General features: G+C 41.0%; 1 protein-coding gene across 1 annotated transcript; it reads right to left on the reverse strand.

Annotated features, from left to right (window-relative positions):
• Positions 1 to 7,146: 7,146 nt before the first annotated feature.
• Positions 7,147 to 8,158, reverse strand: LOC122011589. The gene has a single exon (XM_042567970.1). It carries the CDS (start codon positions 8,016 to 8,018, stop codon positions 7,308 to 7,310), a length of 711 nt encoding a protein of 236 aa, XP_042423904.1. The 5' UTR covers positions 8,019 to 8,158; the 3' UTR covers positions 7,147 to 7,307.
• Between the last annotated feature and the right edge of the window lie 12,616 nt (positions 8,159 to 20,774).

Here is a 20,774-nt window from a genome sequence, read left to right on the forward strand (position 1 = left end):
GCTGGGCTTCTTTGAGATTTTATAGAACATTCATGTTTTTTAGTACTTGGACTTTTTCTAGATTGACCTCAATTACTTGCTCGGTGAGTATATACTCGAGGAACTGAGCTTCTCTTGTTCTAAATAAACATTTTATTTGGATTCAACTTGAGCTCATATTTCTACAGAGTGCTACAAGTTTCTTTAATATCTAAAATAAAGTCTGTGGTTTGAGCGGATCTAATCAGGATATCATCCACATATATTTCAATATTTCTTTCGATCTACTGTTGGAAAATTTTGTCCATGAGCCTTTAATAGATTGATTCAGCATTTGTTAATCTGAATGGCATAACATTATTCGAATGACATAACATTGTAGCAAAAAGTACAGTTGAAGCTAATGAAGCTAACATTTTCTTGGTCTTCCTAGGTGAGGGGGAACTAGTGGTATCCCTTGTAAGCATCTAGCATGCAAATTAGCTCACTCTCGAAGGTAGAATCAATCATCTAGTCGATACGAGGGAGAGGGTAACAGTCCTTGGGACTTTCTTTATTAAGATCTCGAAAGTTAATGCAGGCTCGCCACTTATCATTGGGTTTGGCCACTAACACCACGTTGGTGAGTCAAACTAGGAATTGAACTTCTCTAATATTTCCAGCATCCATCAGTTTGTTGACTTCCATTCAGATGATCTTGTTTTGATTCACCCCAAGTCCCTTTTCTTCTGCTTAACTGGTCAAGCATCGGGAGGGATGTGGAGTTTATGCTCCATCACAACTAGAGCGATGCCTATGATTTCCTGCAGTGACCAAGCAAAGGCATCCTTGTTATGGGATAAGCACGCCACCAGACTCTCTTTCATTTCCAAAGGAAGATTAGCTGTAATCCGAGTGACTCCTTCTGGCCGATGTAGGTGGATTTGTACCTCCTCACTCCTCAGTCTGCTAGGATATGTACTTCTCTTGTATGGCGTGCACGTATGCTGCCTGGGTCATTTGGTCTTTTCGCACCTTCGTCTTGACCATATCCACATAACACTTTCGTGTCATTAGTTGATCTCCATTCACCTTGCTCACTTGATCTTCCACAGAAAATTTTACCTTTTGGTAGAAGCTGGAGACTGTCGCTCAGAATTCATATAGGGTAGATCTTCCCAAAATAACATTGTAAGCAAACGAGACATCTACCACTATGAAAGTACTTCTCTGAGTCCTCATCAGGGGCTTGGCTACCAACGAAATGCACAATCGAACTTGGCCGAGTAGCTATACTTCATTTCCTGTGAATCTTTATAAGGTGGTGGTCAAAGACTGGAGCTCACCTTGGTCAATTTACATCTTATCAAAGGTTGTCTTAAAAAGGACATTAACAGAGCTTCATGTATCCACAGAAACTCTGGCCACCCCGTAGTTGGCAATGGTAGTTTTGATGATCAAGGCATCATCATGGGGGAGTTCTATCCCTTCAGGTCATACTTAGGGCCCAAAGCTGATCTAGGGGTCTGTTGCTTGCTCCCAGCTAGAGTCGACCAGATTGTTCTCGAGTCGGTGACCATGATTTTTTCGTGCTCGGTTGGAATCTCTATCAGAGGGGCCCCCAGAAATCATACCAACCCCTCCTTATAGCAACATTACTTTGATTTTCTTCCTGCCTGATTTAAGTGGGCTTCGCGCCATCATTAGGGGAGGCTTGGTTACCCTGTAACTATCGTGTATTGGTTGGTCAACTGGTTGTATTAGGGCTCGACGTTGAAAGTTCGATCAACTATAGAGAAATTTGGGGAGGTGGTTGACCTTGGTCAACCACTTGGCGATTATCCTGAGCATACTTATAACAATCTTAAGTATTGTGAGTTTTGGTCCTATGGTAGGTACAGAAAATGGGTATCCAGTGGCGAGGCTCGGTAAACAAGGTTTATGCCACTTCCACATGTTGTACTATCATCCCTTTCCAAGCCGAGGGGAGAGGACTCGGTGGATGCTCTTTGTGTTGTATGGAAGGTGGAGGGCCTTGCGCTCGGCTTGGAAGTGCAGGTCCAATTAGGTTTGTTAGAGGGGAGGAGTGAATAGCCCTGAAGTAAAAGTTATGCAAATTTCGCTTATTTTTACTTTAGCAAGGATGCACAATTAAGTAACAAAATCAATTAACATAAAATAAAAGCAATAAAGTAAGAGGATAAAAGAATTTTACTTGGTTACAATCGGGATGGTTGTTAACTCAAAATAATGAAAAAGTTCCACCAGAAGTATCCTTTGTGAAGGTGGAGTAGCTTCTTACAACCTTTGAAAGCTTAGAAATAGCTAGGAAGATAAATACAGTGATTGATATCCTATTCTTAGCTTCATGGGGCTTTTTATAGTCTCCTAGGATAAGTTACTGCTGTTTGGAGGTGCTTTGCAAGCTATCCAGGGTGCCTTTAGGCGGATAAAGCTTTATTCACATTCCAATGGTTAAGCCAACGACTCTAACCGGTTGAAGGCGCCTTCAATGTGATTGGAGCTGCCTTCACGCCTATGCTTGAGGTGCCTTCGTGCTTGCTCGACGTGCCTTCGCTCATGGTCTTAAATCACCTTCATGCCTAGTGTTTGAGGCCCCTTCGTGCCTAGTCTTGGTCAACTCTAGAGTTGGCTTCCTTTCCGTGGGTGATACTTCGGTCATCCGTCCGGAGTTGACCTCACCTGAATCTAACTCTGATCTTCTTGTCGAGCAGGCTTCCTCTCGGCTTCTCATCCCTCGAAAGTTCCACGCGCATCCTTCTTGTCAACTGATATACTCTTCAGCAGTTTTTTTTCTCACGGATACTCCGAGCCCTTTGACTCGTTTCCTGTGTCATCCTTCTCGCTCGCCGCATCTTCCGTTCGACTTCTTATGTTCTTATGTTCTTAAGTTTCCGCACACTTAGACACAAAGCAACAAAAGACACAGAACCTAACTTAACTAGGTTGTTCACATTAAAATCAATCCGAGGCGCTTAAGCCGTTCACATTAAGATCTAGGTTGTTCGAACGGCTTAAGCGTCTTCAATGTTGATGTATTTAACATTCACCCTAACAGATTGTCAAAGTCCTCGGGGGGTTTTCTTATCAAAGAGCAAAAAAAGTCTCCATCAACGAGTCATTGTGAAAAGACACTCACTAATATTTTAGAAGTGATAGAAGGAGCATCCATAGTTATTTGATTGAACCTTCTTATGTAAGCCTTAAGGATTTCTTGGCTCCCTGCTTTAGGGCAAAGATGCTCAAGTTGGTCTTGTCGTACCTTCGGCTATTGACAAAATAGTGTAGGAAAATTCTTTTGAAATCTTTGAAACTTGATCGAACTAGCAGAGAGCTGATCGAACCACCACTGTGCCGAGCCTGATAGAGTTGTTAACAATGTTTGGTATTTCCCATCATCCGTGTACTAGTGCAGTAGAATGAAGTTTTTGAATCAGTGGAGATGGTCTTTGGAATTGGTGGAGCCTCCATATTCTTCGACTGACAAGGATAAAAAATGCTTGGGTAGCTTATCTTCGAGGATCTCCTAGGAGAAGGGCATGCTCGACCGTTCGGGTGAATCACTGTCAGTAGTGGCCTTTCCTCGCTTAAGATCACAGGGAGGCGAATCTCCAACAGAGGATGCTTGAGACCGCTCAGCTTTAAAGGAATCTTCTACAAGCATTCTATGCGAGGCTTTGGGGAACTCAATCTGCTGTCTTTGCTTGGATCTTCTATTAGTGGTCTATGGTCTGTCAGACTATGCTATAGGCTCTTTTGAGAGGTCGGCTCCGCTACTTGTTGTTTTTGTATCAACGCTTGTGCTTTGGTCATTATCAGTAAATCTAAGTCTTCTTATGACAAGGTGATGGTCATAAAATTTCTGCCATCGTCCATCTTCACATTCCAAATCAGGTGAAGATTTTCCCACAAGCGATGTTAAATTTGATCCCGTCTGGAAGCGACGAAAGGTGGACTATCAGCTAGCTAGCTTGGCGGTTGATTGGAAGAAAGCTTCAAACTAGAAATGCCTACAAACAATAATGGAAGGAAAAGGAGGAAGAAGATCGTCAGTAAATAGAACAGGGGGCCCCTGGTGCTGCTACTCCGACAATTAAGTCAATATCTGGGGAGGAAGAAGAATAGTGGAAGGAGAAGTAAGTTTGTAGACTCACGTATCTGTGTCAACGGATAGAGACCTTTTCATAATGTCTTTGTTATCTATGCATTTTATGCAACATCACATCACTACTAGATAGTCTGCCTAATCGTCATGTTTTCACTGTATCCAACAGTTTCATCATAAGTATGGGAGGAGTATGTTGGATCGAGATGCGCTACAGGGGGGTTGAATAGCGTTCGCGACTATTTCGTTCGATTATTGGAATCGTAAAACGTTCGTTGAGATTAAAGCAGCGGAAATGAAATAGAGAAAACACAGACACGAAGGATTTACTTCGTTCGGAGCCTAAGGCGACTCCTACTCGAAGGCCCGCGATCCTTGATCACTTTCAATGGGCAACAACTATAAGTTCGGAATAATTACAAACTGAAGTACAATAATTGACAAGAATTAATTATACCGACGACAATTAAGAAATGAAGATTCGGAGCTCCGGGTCGTCGGGTGGTTGTCGTAGCACTTCGGAAGTAATACTTGAGCAGAACACAGCACGAGGAAGCTTTTTCTTTCGTTGTAAACTGTTGTTCTGAAGTGCTACTCGAACCCTGTTTTTAAACAGTGTTCAAGGCGCCTTAAACAAGCTCCAAGGCGCCTTGAAGTTGAGTTCTATCCCGATCAGTTCGCTACGATAAGCCTTTGACTGCTGGGACCTGAAGACGCCTTCAAGCTTCTGTCCAAGGTGCCTTGGCTTCCTCCAAGGCGCCTCTAAGCTGGTTTCGTAGCCAGATCAGGTTTTGCACCCAAGGCGCCTCTAAGCTGGTTTCGTAGCCAGATCAGGTTTTGCACCCAAGGCGCCTCCAAACTCCATGGAGGCGCCTCGGACACTGTTCATCCGAGGGTAATTGTGCACTTTGGTCCCTGCAAGATATGTTAATCACCAAAAACACCCTACAGCACAAAGTTAGCATAAAATGACAGTATAAATATGATAAAGAATATTGTGACAGTCTCCGGACTGTCCGGGTCTAACTTCGGATTTCCGACCAGAAACTCTAGGTCGACCCGACGCCTATTGTTTCCTCTACGGGGAACGCGCCCTCACCTACTCCACTCAGGAGATTTACCTGTTGCCAGTGCGATCCTCCAGATCGACTAGACTTTTGCTCAGCACTCGACGCTTCCGGACTTTCTGCTGGATATCCGCTTCCCGGCTAGTCCAGTCTTTCATCTGGTTCGCGACACCAGGACTTTCCACCTAGGGTTACCACCCCCTAGGACTTTTGTCTGAAGTCATCGACCTGCCAAGACTTTCCGCATAAGGTTACCACCCCCTATGACTTAGGGTTACCACCCCCTAGGGTTTTCCCTTTGTTTAACCGCAGTTAGGACTTTCCTGAAATACTCAAGCAGACATGTTAAATTACAAAACACCTTAACTTTGAATCCTTTGTCATTATCAAAACACGAGTTCGATCGTTGGATGCTTCCCGCACCAACATAGTATTTCATATATATGCAAAGATACGGTCCCTCTCTCTTACAAACTCATCTGTCGTATTAATGGTGAAATGATGTTATGGGCTGAAAGGCCTATTGGGCTGCTAGTGATTTGACTAATCTACAAGAGGATGGGTTAAAAACAGAGAGTCCAGTCTCTCATGAGGGGTGATTGGACCATGATAGCAACCTAGTGGAGAGTTGGGTCCTATGGCGTTCAATCAGAGATATCCGATCAGCATGTGATGAGGAGCAAAGCCCTGAAAGCATCTGATTGGAGAATTGGGCTCCTGAGACATTCGATCGGAGGTATCCGATGGGTGAGTGATGGGGAGCAAAGCTCTATTAGTAGCTGAGCGGCATGCTGAACCCCTTGACACGTCCAATCGGAGATAAGAGCCTTGTAAGTAGCTGAACGAGGAGTTGAGCCCCTAAGATGCCGATCAACGGTATTCAATCGGTGAGTGTTGGGGAACAAAGTCTCGTAAGCATCTGAGTAAGGAGCTGGATCCTTGAGATGTTTGATCGGCCTCGGCCGATCGACATGGTGAGATTTCATTGGGCAGGTTACTCGGGTTTAATCAACTTTGGACTGATTGTCACCTACATCGTTCTGTTGATTTTTAGACTCCACCTGGGGTTCCTCATCATCCGTCGTATCACTGATCAAGGCGATTTCCATCTAAAATACACTGAGAGATCCAAGAGTTTGGGATGACTAAAATGGGGCCATAGAGAAGTTAACGGAAGCATCAAGAAATGTATTGATTACTTATTGAATAATTGAGTTATGATTACTTATGCCCACTTGGTAATGTAAGGTTTTACTTGATGCCTAGTGTTTGGATCTCTTTGCCTATGCTGAAGATATACAAGCCAAAGCAAAATCCCGTTAAACATGCAATGTCTCATTTTTGTCACATAACGAAGCAAAATCAAGTTAACTAACTTTTACGGAAAGACTTATTTAATCCCTCGTTTTATGAAATGCTTCATCTTTCTGCAAAAGAGACATGAGCATGTGAAATTGCTTTGCGAGGAGTGAGTAGTGATTGGTGTAGTGACGCGTCAGTAACAAAGCTGGCTGGTGCGCTTGAGATGTTGCGTTATCAAAGAATGTCTCAGAACCGAAGACTCTGAGAACTTGGAATCGATTCCTTTCTCTTCCTTTAACAACATCCACTATTTATTCTTAATCACATAAAAGTTCCAGGAATCATGAGTCACACTGCACTTGTAATCTTAGAATAAATGCAAATATTCAATAATTGACCGAGAAGGCATTTAAAATTGTAAAATTTTCAAAAGATGAATTTTCAGATTTCTCAAAATGCATTGTTATTTTCTATTTTACCCCTCTCGTTGTCATAATAAAATAGAGATCAATTCCTAATGGATTAGAAATACCTGAGAACGGAATGTGAGAATCATGAATATAATCATTTTTTTTATATTACAATTAATACAACATCATAATAATTGAGGGAAGAAATAAAATAAATAAATAAATATATATATTTTTAACCCATCTAAAAGATAGATGTGTTTTTAAAAATTACTCAGCCCATTGTGATTTTTTTTCCTTTGTTTTTTTGAGCAAATTAGTCCCGAGAAATGTGAACTTTTTTGAGCATTTATTTTGAAATGGAGGACAGGAAATTATAACTTATGGTATCTTGTGAATGCATTTCAACACTGCGATGGGAAATTCTGTTCTCCATTTCTAATTCTAGTTATTGAACAGCGAGACTGCCTTGTGGTGTTCCGATAAGGTGGGCGTGGGCGAGAGCGAGACAGCAGCGCTGCATTCCTCCTCGCGGAGAAACCTAGTTTGCTTCGCGATGAACGCCTCGACAACTCGCCGGAACTCCTCCGCGTCTGATGCCTCCGCCGCCTTCTCGTCTTCGTGATCCTGGACTAACTTCGTCCCCTTCGCCAATCCTAAATCCGTCGCAGCCCGCCGGAGCCCAGGCCGCGCGCCCCGTCGCCGCCTCGTTCTCTCAGACCGGCTCCTTTGGTACGCCGGCGTCTCGATGCAAACCTCCTTGTCATCGTAGATCGCTTCTTCATGCGGCGACGACGACGGCGCCTGGGAGCAGGGTAGGTGGCCGCCGCTACCGCGGCTCTCGAGGAACTCTTGGTAGATATCGGCGGCGGAAGCGGAGAGGGAGTGCGAAGAGTACCGTTGGTGGGATTTGGAAAAGAGGAGGAGAACGATGGCGTTGCCGATGAGGAAGACGAATCGGGGACTGAGGAGGATGGCGGCGAGGCGGCGGAAAAAGTCGGCGGTGAGGCGAGCTGCAGCAGGAGCGCGGTCGGAGGACCAGGAGAGGAGGAGGACGGCAGAGGCAGCCTCGAAGCAGCGGAGCAGAATGCCGATCTGGCGGAGCCAGCGGTGTCGCCGCATCGCCGTCTCCTTTTCCTCTCGCCCCTTCCACATCGGACGACTCGCAATCAATCAATCAAGATCAGGAGAAGAGGAAGAGAAGGGATTATCACAGAGGTTGACGAAAATTTCAGTTAGGGCACTCCGGTAGTGGTCCATTTGGGAGAGTTTTATAGCACGCAAAGCTCATTTATAGGTGCAATTGTTATAAGGATTTATTTTACACGACATAATTTTGCTTTTATTTTTAAAAATATTTTCTTAACCATCTCGTTTCGATACTATTACCTAATTGTTGAGAAATCTTCATTAGATAGAAATAGTCATTTAAAATTAGTTGAATCAAAGAATTAGATATTTACTATCAACTAAAAATAATAATAAAAAGGAACATTTATAATTGTCCTAGCGCTCGCACCATTGCAATCAAAGGAGAGAATTATAAAGAAAAGAGAGAAAAGTTAATGTTAGACCATTTCTTGCGGATTGCCTTCGTGTACCTATCATGTCATTTTTAAAAAAAAATTAAATATAATTTTTTTTCTCAGCTCCGTTTTATTTTCCCTTGTTCTCCTCTCCTCGTCAAAATTGTTAGGACCAAAAGTAGCTAGAGGGGGGTGAATAGCTCGTCGCGTTCGCTCGGTGCTCGGCGTTGCTTGTTCCTTCAAAGATGTGCAGCGGAAAATACAGAAACAAACATACAACGCTAACACGGTTGGTTTTACTTGGTATCCACCTCACAAGAGGTGACTAATCCAAGGATCCACACCAACACACACACCCTCCACTAAATAAAACTCTCTTTTATGGTAACTACCAAGGGCGGAGAAGCCCTACAAGACTCAATACAAGAAGAGAGGGAAAGGATACAAGAAATACAAGCTTACAAGCTTACAATGAGTACAAAACCCTAACCCTAGCTTCTCTTCTTGGCTTTGATCCGCCTCTTGACTTGGAGAGCTTCCAAGATCCTTCAAGAACTGGCGATCTGAGCTTTGTGGAGGAGTTGGCGAGGCTGGAGTGAATCGGAGAAGCGATGCGCAGCCATCGAACGCCTGCAGCTATAAACGATGCCAACGGTCGGATCCCGATCGATTCGAATGTTCCCATCGATCGGGAGGCTTTGGATCGATCCACGGATCGATCCGGCGCTTATCGCGATCGTGCGGATCGATCCACGGATCGATCCGGCGCTTATCGCGCTGGCGTCCCAATCGATCCAGCGATCGATTGGGACCTCGGATCGATCCACGGATCGATCCGAGGCTCTGATTGGGGGCTGTCGGATCGATCCAGCGATCGATCCAGCGCTGGATCGATCCATCGATCGATCCAAAGACTTGATTTTGTCCAAAACCAAGTCCCAAACCTCCCAAACCAACATCCGGTCAACCTCGACTGTTGGTATATCATGCCTAGCATCTAGTCACCCTCGACCTGCTAGGACTCCCTTACCAAGTGTCCGGTCAATCCCTTTGACCCACTTGGACTTTTCTCTGTGCCAAGTATCCAGTCAATCCCTTTGACCTACTTGGACTTTTCTTTCATGCCAAGTATCCAGTCAATCCTTTGACCTACTTGGACTTCCCAACACCAGATGTCCGATCATCCTTGATCCATCTGGATTTTCCCTTGCCTGGCTTCACTCACCAGGACTTTCACCTAGCTTCACTCACTAGGGTTTTCCATCTGCCTAGCTTCACTCACTAGGACTTTCACCTGGCTTCACTCACCAGGATTTCCATCTGCCTAGCTTCACTCACTAGGACTTTCACCTGGCTTCACTCACCAGGATTTCCATCTGCCTAGCTTCACTCACTAGGACTTTCACCTGGCTTCACTCACCAGGATTTCCATCTGCCTAGCTTCACTCACTAGGACTTTCACCTGGCTTCACTCACCAGGATTTCCATCTGCCTAGCTTCACTCACTAGGACTTTCACCTGGCTTCACTCACCAGGACTTTTCTTCTGCCTGGCTTCACTCACCAGGACTTTCATACTGCCTATCTTCACTCACTAGGTCTTTCATTTTGCCTAACATCCCAGTTAGGACTTCCCAGTCAAGTATCCAGTCAACCTTGACCTACTTGACTCTTCTTCAATCAATATCTTATTGTCAAACATCTAAACCCAAACCAAGACTCAGCTTGGTTACCCAGGTCAACCTTGACCTGAGGGATATTGCACCAACAATCTCCCCCTTTTTGATGTTTGACAATACCACAATAACACTCACGATCCCATATGTAAGTTAGGCTAATCCCATAGCCTCCTTCTTCATGCCACTAGGTAATGAAAGCATAAATTAAGCTCTTCATTCTCCCCCTAAGAGGGCAAACTCCCTCTAGGTAATGAAAGCCTAACTTACTCCCTTTCATGAGTCCTTTCATTCTCCCCCTATGACCTTCCCATAGGTAATGAAAGCCTAAACTTAACCATACATTCTCCCCCTATTGGCACACATCAACCCATCGTTGGACACACATCAACCTATGCTCCAATTCTGGGCACACTTCAACAAATCCATTTGTTGAAGACTCTCCCCCGGAAGAGTTGCTCATCGTTGTTCACAACATCACTCGTTGTGATCAACACGATAATGAAGGTCTCATACCCTTCATTTATCCTTAACTTCTCCCTCAATGTAGACAACTACCCAACCTTGAGCATTATCTACCACTTGAGTGTCTACTTGAAATAATGAGGATATCCACTCCCCATTTCTCCCCTTTTCAAGTTTAAATGCTCAACCTTGAGCAAGTTCACAACAGAAGGTTAACCACCTTCCAAGGTTCATGAAAAATAATTTTCATGTCTTTAAAGAGTCCCTCCCCCTAAAGACATGGTGGTAACTTCTGTCATTGCACCAACAATGACTTGGAATCCCTAACACATTAGGAGACCCAAATTTAGAAGTTTTGAGGTTCAAATATTCAAAATTTGAAACAACCTCAACCTAAACTTCTACTTAGTCTTCGTTAACCAATCCATCCTTGTTTTCAACATGAAAACACCCTTTGTATGTATACAAATGTATTTAAGGGGTTTGGAATGGTTACCTAGACTCAAAGAGGTTCAAAGATGCTGAAATCAAGCCTTCCCAGCCAAAATCAGCAACTTGTATCGATTGGAGTTGGGTTCCAATCGATTGAACCTTTCTGAATCGATCCACTGATCGATTCAGACTCCCTGGATCGATCGGCTGATCGATCCAGCGAGCTTCTGCTCGCGGGAATTGCCGTTTGAATCGGTCCATGGATCGATTCAGGAACTCCAATCGATCCATGGATCGATCGGAGCTCTGATAGTTGCTGAAATTCCATTTCAGTCAACTTCAGAAACCCCTAGAAAATTCTACAAAAATCCAAAAATTATGAAATTTCGTGTAGACATTATTTAGGGCATACTTAATCATGGAAAAATAGCTTTCTATGAAAATACATCATATTTTCAAAGATTGACACAAACTTGAAAACTTGCAAAAACTTTAGTGTTTTTCTTCAAGTTTGTGTCTAACTATTCAATGGTGATTACTATCAAAAGATAGCCTTCACCAAGGTTTTCCAAAAACATTTTAAAACCATTTTCAAAACCAATATCTCATCACATTCCTTGGGCTTAATACACATGACTTGTACATTAGCTTTCCCAATGATGGAAAAACACATAACTATGTGTTTTGATGAACCTAAAACTCAAAAGAATTCACTAAATCAACATCTTGAGTTTTGTTCATCATCCTAACATCTCACTTGTATATAATATGCACTAAAACACATACAAGTCACCTTATAGTCTCTGTGAGATGTAGATTTTGGTTTTTGCTCTAATCTAGGGATCATGCATATTTATCTAGGCATTTTAGAAATGTTAGACATCCACCTAGGATGTCACTTGTCAATAAGTGTCGTTAAATGTCATTCGTCCTTAATTACAAGGAATTAAACTTAATGCATGATTATGTTATGGCATACATCAAAAGAAAATAATTTTCAAAAGAAAATATCCTATTACTACATGATGTATGAATGTCATGACATGGTATTTTTGGATTTTTCATAATGAAACATGAATGCAAAACTAGACATGATGTCATGGCATATTATGGGCAAACAATCATGACAAGATTTAGCATAAACAAAATATACCTAGATTAACTATCTAAGTATCCTTAAAGTCTTAGCTAACCTTACACCTTAAACCTAGATTGCCCTAAAGTGCTACAAGAGAATGCCAAAACCTAAATTGGCATTTCTAATTTCCTTGATTTAATGTATGCCAATTGAAAATAAACATGTCCTCAAATGTTGGCATATTCCATTTTTCCTCAAGAGTAGCACTTTTAAATTTAAGGCCCAGATTGCCTTAAATTGCCTAAGAACATACCAAAATCCCAACTTGATAGTTCTTATGGTTTTCCCAATTTGTGCCATTTTAAGATAAAAATAATTTTTCACCATTTGGCACATTTTACTCTTTCAAGGAGTAATCAATAATTCCATTTCATTTTCAAAGGTTAACTAAAACCTTGAAAATGCTCCTTGAGTGTCAATTTCCTCAAAGTTGGGTTAACTACCCTTCTAATCGGAGTTGACACTCTCTAACCCATCTATGGGGTAGAGAAGATGCTCCTAGGAACCCAACACCTATTGGTGCTCCTTGGATGCTCTAGGTACTCACTAGGGATAACTTCCCTAGATACCTTCCTAGTGACCTTGTTGGGCTTCTTAGAAGCCTTGGTCACATTTTCTAGGTCAATTCTAGGGATAGCCTCCCTTGTAACCTTGTTCGTGACTTTCTTAGACTTCTTAGAAGTCTTAGTCACTTTGGTTGCAAAGATACTTCTAGGGATATCTTCCCTTGTATCCTTGACTTGACCTCTAGACTTAAGGTTCCTTCCATAACTATATGGAACCCTATGATAACTAGGCACATCCTTCTTAGCTTTTGGTTTGTATCCCAAACCTTGATGGCCATTGGATGGCTTTGATTTTCCTAAACCTAAGTTATGCTCACTTTGCCCTAATAGGATATTTTCCATCATTTTTAGGGTCTTCTCCATTTTATCAAGTCTTGACCTCAAGACTTGATTTTCTCTCACTAAGTCCTTAGTATTTGATCCATGAGCATTTTTGTTTCTAGGCTTGTATCTTAAATCCTTAGAGTTATCGCCTAGGTTTATACCTACATTCCTAGCCTTAGGGATAGTAGTTTTGGCATGTAGGGCCACATGCTTTTCCTTAAAGCCCTCATGCTTCCTATTCTTATGGTAAATCGCATTAAAATGATAAAAATTTGACCTAGCATGCTTTTTACCATTTTGCAAGGGAATAGGCTCAATGAAAGTTACCTTCCTTTTTACCTTGGAGGCTCCCCCTTGACTAGTGCCTCCTTGAGCCTTGACCATCTTCTTCCCCTTGGGGCATTGACTTCGGTAATGCCCTTTTTGTTGACACAAGAAGCACACAATGTGCTCCTTGCTCTTCTTTGTCCCGAGGGTGGTTTCCTTGGGCTTCTCCTTGCCCTTTTGTGCCACTTGGCCCTTCTTCTTGGCCAAGTTGGGACACTTGCTCTTATAGTGCCCATGTTCCCTACACTCAAAACATATTATATGATTTTTATTTTTAATTGAAACATTTTTACCTTCTTGTATAGGGATGGCACTTGCTCCTCCATTTGATATTTCTTGAATTTTAGAGGTGGCACCATCTTCTTCTTCTTCACTTGACCCGGATGTAGAAGCTTCTCCTTCTTCTTGATCCGGCGTCACCAAGGATTGCTCCCCCTCAATCCTAGAGGTGGAGGCTTCATCATTTTGAATATGAAACAAGGAGTATGCTCCCTCCTTGTTCCCTTCGTTGCATTCCCTTGAGGATGAAGCTTCTTGGATCTCCTCTTCTTCGGAAGTTGAGCATCTCTCAACCTCGGAGTCCTCCTCTTGGTCTTGATCCAATGAGTCGCCCTCTTTGGATTCTCCTTGATTTGATACAGTGGAGGGGATCTCATGAATTCTTGCCAATTTGCTCCAAAGCTCCTTGGCATCTTCAAACTCTCCAATTTGTTCCAAGATGTTGCTTGGCAATAAATTGACCAAAAGCTTGGTCACTTTGTCATTGGCCTCACATCTTTGGATTTGGTCTTTGCTCCACTTGCTCCTTTTGAGTACTTTGCTCTTGGAATTTGTGGGAGCTTCAAAACCTTCCATGAGAGCAAACCATTGCTCTATCTCCATCATAAGAAAATTTTCGATTCTTGATTTCCAAGAATCGAAACTCGTAGAAGTGTATGGTGGAGCCACCCTTGTGTCAAATCCAAGCCCATCTTGGAATTGCATCTTGAAGTTGAGCTTGATAAAGTCTTGAACTTGAAGAATTTGCTCCAACTTCTTCACCCTCTAGCTTTTCTTGTTATGCTTGACCCTTCCGGCGATGATTCCGGTGAAGAGCGGCCTTGCTCTGATACCACTTGTTAGGACCAAAAGTAGCTAGAGGGGGGTGAATAGCTCGTCGCGTTCGCTCGGTGCTCGGCGTTGCTTGTTCCTTCAAAGATGTGCAGCGGAAAATACAGAAACAAACACACAACGCTAACACGGTTGGTTTTACTTGGTATCCACCTCACAAGATGTGACTAATCCAAGGATCCACACCAACACACACACCCTCCACTAAATAAAACTCTCCTTTATGGTAACTACCAAGGGCGGAGAAGCCCTACAAGACTCAATACAAGAAGAGAGGGAAAGGATACAAGAAATACAAGCTTACAAGCTTACAATGAGTACAAAACCCTAACCCTAGCTTCTCTTCTTGGCTTTGATCCGCCTCTTGACTTGGAGAGCTTCCAAGATCCTTCAAGAACTGGCGATCTGAGCTTTGTGAGCGCTGTGGAGGAGTTGGCGAGAGCTCTGGAGTGAATCGGAGAAGCGATGCCGCAGCCATCGAACGCCTGCAGCTATAAACGATGCCAACGGTCGGATCCCGATCGATTCGAATGTTCCCAATCGATCGGGGAGGCTTTGGATCGATCCACGGATCGATCCGAGCTCCTGATCGAAACCCGCTGGATCAATCCACGGATCGATCCGGCGCTTATCGCGCGGCAGCGTCCCAATCGATCCATCGATCGATTGGGACCTCTGATCGATCCACGGATCGATCCGACCTTTCCAATGGACAGTGGATCGATCCATCGATCGATCCAAAACTTGATTTTGTCCAAAACCAAGTCCCAAATCTCCCAAACCAACATCCGGTCAACCTTGACCTGTTGGTATGTTATGCCTAGCATCTAGTCACTCCCTTGACCTGCTAGGACTCCCTTATCAAGTGTCCGGTCAATCCCTTTGACCCACTTGGACTTTTCTCTGTGCCAAGTATCCGGTCAATCCCTTTGACCTACTTGGACTTTTCTTTCATGCCAAGTATCCAGTCAATCCTTTGACCTACTTGGACTTCCCAGCACCAGATGTCCGATCATCCTTGATCCATCTGGATTTTCCCTTACCTGGCTTCACTCACCAGGGCTTTCACCTAGCTTCACTCACTAGGGTTTTCCATCTGCCTAGCTTCACTCACTAGGACTTTCACCTGGCTTCACTCACCAGGATTTCCATCTGCCTAGCTTCACTCACTAGGACTTTCACCTGGCTTCACTCACCAGGATTTCCATCTGCCTAGCTTCACTCACTAGGACTTCCTTCTGCCTGGCTTCACTCACCAGGACTTTTCTTCTGCCTGGCTTCACTCACCAGGACTTTCATACTGCCTAGCTTCACTCACTAGGTCTTTCATTTTGCCTAACATCCCAGTTAGGACTTCCCAGTCAAGTATCCAGTTAACCTTGACCTACTTGACTCTTCTTCAATCAATATCTTATTGTCAAACATCTAAACCCAAACCAAGACTCAGCTTGGTTACCCAGGTCAACCTTGACCTGAGGGATATTGCACCAACAAAAATCACTCGCTCGTGTGCCAATCGTTCTTGCCTCACCGTCGGCCACCCACTGACCGCCCGCCCACTATGCCTACCTCGCTGGGATTCCAGCCGGATCGCATCCAGAACCCGGCTACAATCCAGCCAAAATCTGGTGCGATCGTGACAATTGGATTTTGGTTGGATTCTGGCTGCAATCCAGTCACGAACCGGCCGAGGTCTGGCAACGATTGGATTTCGGTCGTGATCGGGTCAAATTTCGATTATGATTACGTCGAATCGCTGCTAGAATCCAACAGCGATCAAGTCGGATCGCGACCGGAATCCATGTTGCAATCCCCCCCAAGGGTTTACCTTCCCCTCAGGTTATAGTTGGGGTGGGTCCAAGCGGCCGGAGGCCACCGACGGTCGGTGGGCAAGGAGGGATGGTGAGCACGGTGCAAGCAGTTTTGGCGATACATATATATATCGTAAAAACTGTTTGCGTCTTTTTTTCTTCTTTCTCGCCAAAATATATATATATATATATATATATATATATATATATATATATATATATATATATATAGGTAAAACAAACCGAGCTCGAGCTTGAGCTTTTTACTATTCGACTTAGCTCGGTTTGATTACACCCCTAATTATAAGCATTTGGATTACATAATTTAGACAAGTATCAGCTTTGTGGCATTAAACAGTGTACTATTTATTTGATATTAGCCATCACACACACATACATTGTGTGTATAAACTAATGAATACGCGTAAATTATATAAAATGAATATTTACTGTCAACTAATTAAACAACATTATTCAATGTTAGTATGATTTATTCTATAAAAATATTAATCTGAAAATAAAATAGAAATTAGGTTATTAATCATACCTCAAGTTATATATCAAGAATGTTTTATATCATCCTAAGAACTAATGAAATGATCAATGAGATATAAAGATGGATAGATGTGGTTGTGATTTTTCAATGAAAATCGATAAGATACGGATGGATTGATACGACTATATCAATATGTAGAATAGTCGAAACAGATGGATTAATGTGTTGTGATATACAAATGATAAGAAGAAGAAAGTCGTAATAAAAATTAGAGAGGAAGAGGGGAGGAGAGAACGATGAAGAACTGATGAGAATTGAGGTGGTAAGAAGAAGCCTTAAAATTAGGTTATGTGTGTGCTTTAAGAATGATAAGTTGAAAATACTAATAAATCTTGAAATTATTTTTTTTTAAAAGGACATTAACTTAACTTAATTTTGGATTTCACTAAATCAATTGAGAGTTGATTATTAACAAATCCAAATTCTTAATTAAATAGTAAATACACCTCAAGAAAATAATAAGTGTCTAATGCACTTAATCGTAAATAAGTGTATTCAAAATTATTTTAAAATAAAAAAGATAAAAATATATCTAATTACTCAAATAAAGAGAAATAACTTTTAAAAAATAAATAAAATTGCGTAAATAAGAGTAATGAAATATGATAATAATAGAAAGAATCGTACTCTCGTCCTTAACTTATCATCATCCACAAAAGCAAAAAAAAAAAAAACAAATAAATAAATAAAAAATACATATACAAAATGACTAAACTCAATACTGTCCTTAAAAATGTGGATCGGATCAAATCAATAATTATCATTTATCAAGAACTAAATGAACTATTTTAGACACATAATAAAAGAAAAATAAACAATATTTAATTTTCATCTCCTAAATCGGAATAGTTGTAAATGATAGAATGAAGACAAACAAAAAATAAAAAATTTATGATTGTAAATACATCTAAATAAAAGCTAAACTTAATATCTGTCAAAAGCGAAATGATAAAGGAATCTAACTCGCTATTGCTAAACAATAATAAAATTATCCATTTAGATCAAACACACTACGGACGAATGCATCGGCATTTGAACTTAATCAAGGTGGCAAAAGGCGAATACGCTCTCCTCTAGCGCCCCCGCCAACTCGTCCCAGGGCCAACATGGAGGAGGTAAATCACGGACGGCTACTAGTTTTTGGAATAGTGAATAGCACATAAAGGAGACATTTGAACTTAATCAAGCAAGGAGCATAATAATACCAATCGGATCAATGTGACAACATTAGGTGCAATTTCTCTTCCCTAATCTCAACAAGTGAGAGAAACACATAGATGAGAAGATGGAAAAAGGGAAGAGGGAGAATTAAGAAAGACCAGTATTTTTATTTTACATTGTATGGATAAAAAATTTCTAATTCATGTTCTTATCGATCAAAGAAGAAATGTTAGAACCAAAAGAATTAAGATATCTCTAGCATAATATGATATTGTCTACTTTGGGCATAAACCCTTATAGTTTTATTTTTGGGCTCTACCCAAAAGTCTTTATACTAATGAAGATATCTTTCTCTTATAAAGAGATGATATTTCTCATATGTTTTCAATGTGAGATTATATTTGCAACCTTACGAAATGATCTTTCCCTCCCTCCCCCTCCGATTCTCGACCCACCAGGTATTCCTGCCTCTTGGTCCAACCAACCTACTAAGATTTCCTTACTTAGCCGCAACTAGGACTTCCTTCCCCACGATCCAACTGACTTACTAGGACTTCTTTCCTCTCGATCCAACCGACCTACTAGAATTTTCAGGAGATATCTTTATCTTATAAAGACATGATCTTTTCTATATGTTTTCAATGTGGAAATATATTTACAACCTTGTAACCCTAACAAGAAAGTGTCAAAGGAGAAACGTAACGAGAGAAAATTAGGGTTGAAAGGTATTGAAGGAAAATAAATTAGATCTTATAAAATAACACATATAATTAAAAAATAAATAAAATGTTAAAAAGAGAGATCCTGTATGACTCTATGTCTCTATCTATTGAAATAATAATGAAATTTTTAAAAAATCTGAAGCTTTATCGAGATCATGCAAATCCATTATCACACGGCCCCTATCCTTTTCTATTATATTAAAATATATATATATAAAAATATGTTTAATATCTTAAAAATAATGAGCTTCAATAAAATTGAGGCCATAGGTATAATGATCCATGCTTAAAGCCAACTTTAAAGGTAAATCATAAGAGTTTCGTTCAACACAATGATTTTTTACATGGAGTTAGGACTTAGGTGACCTATAATGTATTTTACACCTGCTAAAAATTAATCTCATGATCTATTATACTAACACTATATACAAGTATTTACTGTGTCAGACCGTGAGAACCATTGTAAAATTTAATATGAGTATATAGTAGATCAAATACCCAATAAAGTAATTGAATATGAATACAAAGGTAAATCATAGGTACTTAAAGAATATCAGGGCTGACGGAAGGTAGAGTACCCGATAAGAATTTTTAAAAATAAATCAATGGCATTATTATTATACAAGAAGGTAGAGTAGCTTGTACATTTCCAATGCTTGAGCCACAATTTACTACTACTACACCCCATATACACTCGCTAGGTTGGCCATATTAGACTAGCATGCATTTTATTTTTTGGAGGACTTAAATTTGATCATTATTTTTGTTGAGTTGCAACTTAAAAGTGGAATATAATCAAGTACAAGTGGACAAGATTAGTCCAATTAAGTTTATTGGGCAAAATAGCCGATGTAGCTGATCAAGTGAGGTAGTAATCAAGTTCATCAAACTAATTGAACCTATCTAGTCAAGCAAGATGATCAGGTTGATTAAGTCGAGTATAATTGGTTTAGCTTATATAGACTATTAATGGACTAGTCTAGTCGGCGAAGTTCAGATGATCAATCCAGCAAAGCACATCTATTAAGACGGTCAAAATAAAAACAATCAAAATGACCTAATTGAGTGAGCTCAGTGACCGAGTTGTTCACGAGCTAGTAGTCCTACAAGGACAAGGGTCGATCCTAAATTTTACAGGGGCCGGTGAAAAAAACAAACTCCATTCAATAAAACGGATCAAGAAAACTAATTGAGTAAGCTAAATTATTTTTTTATTTAATCCTAAAGGAAGCTAAATCAATTGGGATCGAGTAAGGAAGTCTCGAAGAGTCTAAGTGTATACTACTATATAGTATCGATAGGCGACGATGATGACACAATGATGCAATAATGATAGTGTTGAAAATCACAATGTGGGAACTAGGGAGATGACGATGGTAGTTGCCGGCATGGGCAATGAGTTTGAGGGTGAGCAAAAGCGGATTTCAGAATATTAGAAAAAAAAAATAACCTAGTTAGTCTTATTGACTATTCCTAGGAATGACAGTCCAACCTTACTAAATTTTTCCACTGGCTATCATGGTAAATCGAGAAGCGCATGTGACGAAAGTCCAATATCTTTTAGTTGTACACCCTATTTGGAGGAAAAATTCCTATAAATACGTCATAGCTGGAATCGAACCACAGATATCTAGATGTCAACCTAGATATCCTACCGTGATACTATAGTCCCAGGGAGGGGTTTCAAAAGATTAGATGGTGGCAAAGACAACTACGCTCGTCCCTAGCGCTCCCACCAATTCGTTCCAGATCAACACGGAAAAGGTAAATCACGGGTAGCTATTAACTTTTGAAATAATGACTGACGTATAAGGAAGATATTTATCTCGGCTATATCAAAATTTGAACCCTAGACTTTATGATGACATTATTTTATATATTAACCATTAGATCATGATGAGAAGACGGAGTTTGAGAAGATTAGAGATTTTAAAATTCAGGGAGACAGAAATAGGAAACGAAAGAAGGAAATAATGATCTACTCCACTGCTTGTATTTGTTTTTTCAGTGTAAAAAAATCTATAATATTTTAGGATTATAGTCAAATTCTTTTTAATTTATTTTTTTTAATGAACAAAATAACCGAGCCCATATTATA

Source organism: Zingiber officinale, chromosome 8A (genome assembly GCF_018446385.1).
Source record: "Zingiber officinale cultivar Zhangliang chromosome 8A, Zo_v1.1, whole genome shotgun sequence".
Classification (NCBI taxonomy): Eukaryota; Viridiplantae; Streptophyta; class Magnoliopsida; order Zingiberales; family Zingiberaceae; genus Zingiber; species Zingiber officinale.